The sequence below is a fragment of the Poecilia formosa genome, unplaced genomic scaffold, assembly GCF_000485575.1.
Source record: "Poecilia formosa unplaced genomic scaffold, Poecilia_formosa-5.1.2 Scaffold240, whole genome shotgun sequence".
NCBI classification, from domain to species: domain Eukaryota; kingdom Metazoa; phylum Chordata; class Actinopteri; order Cyprinodontiformes; family Poeciliidae; genus Poecilia; species Poecilia formosa.
In genome coordinates this window covers 223,447-226,787 of record NW_006800179.1, presented here as the reverse complement: position 1 = coordinate 226,787, position 3,341 = coordinate 223,447, and the positions used below count along the sequence as shown (strand labels likewise).

At 50.3% G+C, this 3,341-nt stretch overlaps 1 protein-coding gene across 1 annotated transcript in view; it reads left to right on the top strand.

Annotated features, from left to right (window-relative positions):
• Positions 1–3,341, top strand: part of pde4dip (phosphodiesterase 4D interacting protein) — a 69,706-nt gene that overhangs the window by 57,048 nt on the left and 9,317 nt on the right. The window contains 1 exon segment of the mRNA XM_016680323.1: positions 2,987–3,255. Within this exon segment, the coding sequence (XP_016535809.1) occupies positions 2,987–3,255 (269 nt within the window).

Sequence of the window (3,341 nt, the reverse complement as noted above, 5' to 3'; positions counted from 1 at the left end):
CAGTAATTGTGTCTTAATTTCTGCTTCAGTCTAATTGTATAAATTGCTGTTAATAATAAAAAGCCTCAGATTTAATCTCTTATTTCCGTTTAATCTCCTAATCTGGCCCAAAGCTTCAGGTGCAAAGCAGCAGAAATGGTTCTGTTGTAGTTCTGTTCTGGTTCTGCTCTGGTTCTTCTCTGGTTCTGGTCTAATTATCATAATTCATGTTAATCCCAGTAATCCCAGCACCATGGTGTTTCCAGGCTCTGACCTCTTGACCTCTGGGTTTCCCAGTGTGAATGCAGTGCAGGTCTGGCAGCGGCTCTGCGCCGGCGGCGCATCGTTAGCGCAGCCGCTAATCAGGTTAAGCTATTACAGCCCGGCTGGGGGGAACTGGGTCAGGAGGAGCTAAAGGCGGCAGCACGAGGCGCGCTCTGCTGCGGCGCCGCATCAGGAACTCCTCATTAATAAGCTGGAGCTTCCTGTCCTGACATGGAGAGATTCTCCGGCTGCGGTTCCTGACCTCAGCGACGTTTGGATCGGAGGATCCACTCAGGACGGACCGATGAAAGAGGAATTCTGCCTCTCTCTGGCTGCTGGAGCGTGAAGCCCTGCGGAGTCTGGCCATCGCTGCGTCCGTCGCTGCGTCCCCGCGGCTCGCTGGCGGCTCCAGACTCGGTTTGGAAAGTGGAGTGATTAGAACGGAGCGAGCAGCTGACCGAGCAGCTGACCGAGCAGCTGACCGAGCAGCTGAGCGACCATCTGCGTGTTGGAGAGCCACCAAAGTCTCCCTGGCGGTTCAGACCTAATCAGGATTTGCTGTGCTTTTCACCTGCTCGCTCGCCGCTCTCTTCATCCCTTGGGGTCACGACCCGGGGCGAATGAGGCAGTCGGCGCCGGAGTGCGGCTGCGGCGGGTCGGTAACCCGGCCGACGGGTCGGAAGGTTCAGGATGGCGCCGCTGTGGAAGACGATGCTGTCGAGGAGCAGCCCGCTGTACAGAGACGCTCTGTTCTCCTTCAGCCTGTGGGAGTGGAAGGCGCAGGAGAGGGAGCTGCAGCAGCTGAAGAAGCAGACGGACCAGGAGAGGAGAGCCACGCTCACACAGCTGCACAAGTAAGACCGGCCTGGACCCAGCAGAACCATGCAGAACTCTGCAGAACTCTGCAGAACTCTGCAGAGCCCAGCAGAACCCTGCAGAACCCTGCAGAACCCTGCAGAACCCAGCAGAACCCTGCAGAACCATGCAGAACCATGCAGAACCCTGCAGAACCCTGCAGAACCCTGCAGAGCCCAGCAGAACCCAGCAGAACCCTGAAACCGAGGCATGCGGTGGTGCGGAAGGGGCAACATGTCAGGATTTCTAATCACTTGCAGCCAAAATCCAGAATCCTTCCATCCTTCAGTCTAGATCCGATCTTCATTCGGTGGAAACTTGCAGGCCAGGCAACATGAGGCTCAGAACAAAATGATTAGATTTTTGCCACTGCGACAGACAGAAGGGATTCGGGTCGACCATGCGGTACCCTTCGGTTTGTGCAGCAGGTTCCTTCACCAAACTGGTCCAATTAGATCCAGAGTGCAGAGCAGAGCCGCTCATGCTAACCAGGAGTAGATTTTCCTGTTGAATTAGCAGACAGCGTTATTGTTTAGATCTTCACTGCTGTCTGTGCACCAGTGAAGCATCGATTCCTGTGACTTTCACCGCGTCCCGTTAATTAAATCAGCTGCAGGCCACACATTTCAGCCGCAGCCGTGCGGTCGGGTCCATCCCGCTTTTATTTTTATCCGGTGGCTCCGTGTCAGAGGCGAGCGCTGCTCCTGTGAACATGTGAGACCTGCGGTCGCTAAGAGGCTTCCCTGGAGCGGCGCCACGCCTCGGCAGGCGACTCACTTCCTGCTGACGCTCATCCAGCAGCCGCTCCGACGTCCAGCTCATTAAACTCACATTTACTTAGTTTTACTGTCAACCTTCATCTATAAATACTTAGTAATGTCTAAATATTCAAAATATTTAGAGATTATAATCACTATTATGATTATTAGAGATTAATATTTATTTAAAATGTTTAGACCATCTTTTAGTTTGGCTCTAAGTTACAGGAATGTAACTTGTGATCACTGGATGGAAGAACCGAGTCCAGGGAAAGAAACGTGGCGTCTTCAGGAAAGTGTCCAGTTAGCTGCTATAGAGTAACATGTAAGTTCATGGAAAGTAGCAGACAGACCCCATAGCTGCAGTGCTGAGCTCAGCTAGCTGAAGAGTTAGCAACGCTAACGTGCTACACCAGCAGTGGAAGCTAATGCTAAAGCACTATGCTAACACAGTATTTAGCAGATGCTAATGCTAAGGCACTATACTAACACAGTATTTAGCAGATGCTAATACTAAAGCACTATACTAACAGTATTTAGCAGATGCTAATGCTAAAGCACTAGCTGCAATTTAAATTATATCTTCCTTGAAAGACTACAACCCTTGTGGACCAATTTAACATTTTGCATCTGTGTTTATTTTGTTCCTGTATGTATCTTGTTTTAAATAAAGTTATTGGGGAGAAAAGAGAGTGAGAACAGGAAGAGAGGAAACAGACTGCCGCATACACACGTCAAAATAAGAGCGTGAAGACGAGCTGCTAACTGCTTGAAGAATTGTTAACAGTTGATAACCAAACAAATGTTGAAGTTTATTCAACTTAGTTTAGAAAACCAGGAAAGTAACGTTTTGGGGAATCTGAATGTTTTCAAACTTAGCAAAGTGCTAAAGCGCTAACCTAGACATTAGCTCAGCTCTTAGCTTGGCTCTGAGCTCATTAGCGGATTAGCAGAGGTGTGCTCACCAGTGATGTGTTGGTAGCATTTTATTTCTCCTTCAGCCCTTCCAGTGGTTCATTGTCGTGACCTTTAACCTTTGGCCTGCTGGCTGAAACCCGTAGCGTCTGACCTCAGTGTGGATCCGGTTCTGATGCCCGAGGTTTATTTATGTTTCTGTGTTTCTGTGTCAGGCTCAGTAAGGAGCTGCAGGAGAAGGATAAAGTTATCGAGTCTCTCCGAGCCAAACTGGACCAGCAGCATCATCATCATCATCATCATCGCTCCGACTCTCCCAGCAGCAGCCACGCCCTCTCTGACATCACCGACCAATCAGACCGCATCTCTTACGTGTCGGACGAGCACGGCTCCACCAACGGCGACCCGGAGTTGTGCTGCGACGCAGACGGTGCCGGCGGACTCGGACCCGAGGAAAACAGGAATGCTACTGGAACCGGTGAGTCTACAAACATTTAAAATCTGACCAGCAGGGGGCAGCAGAACACAAATATAAACTACAAACCTTTAAAATCTGACCAGCAGGGGGCA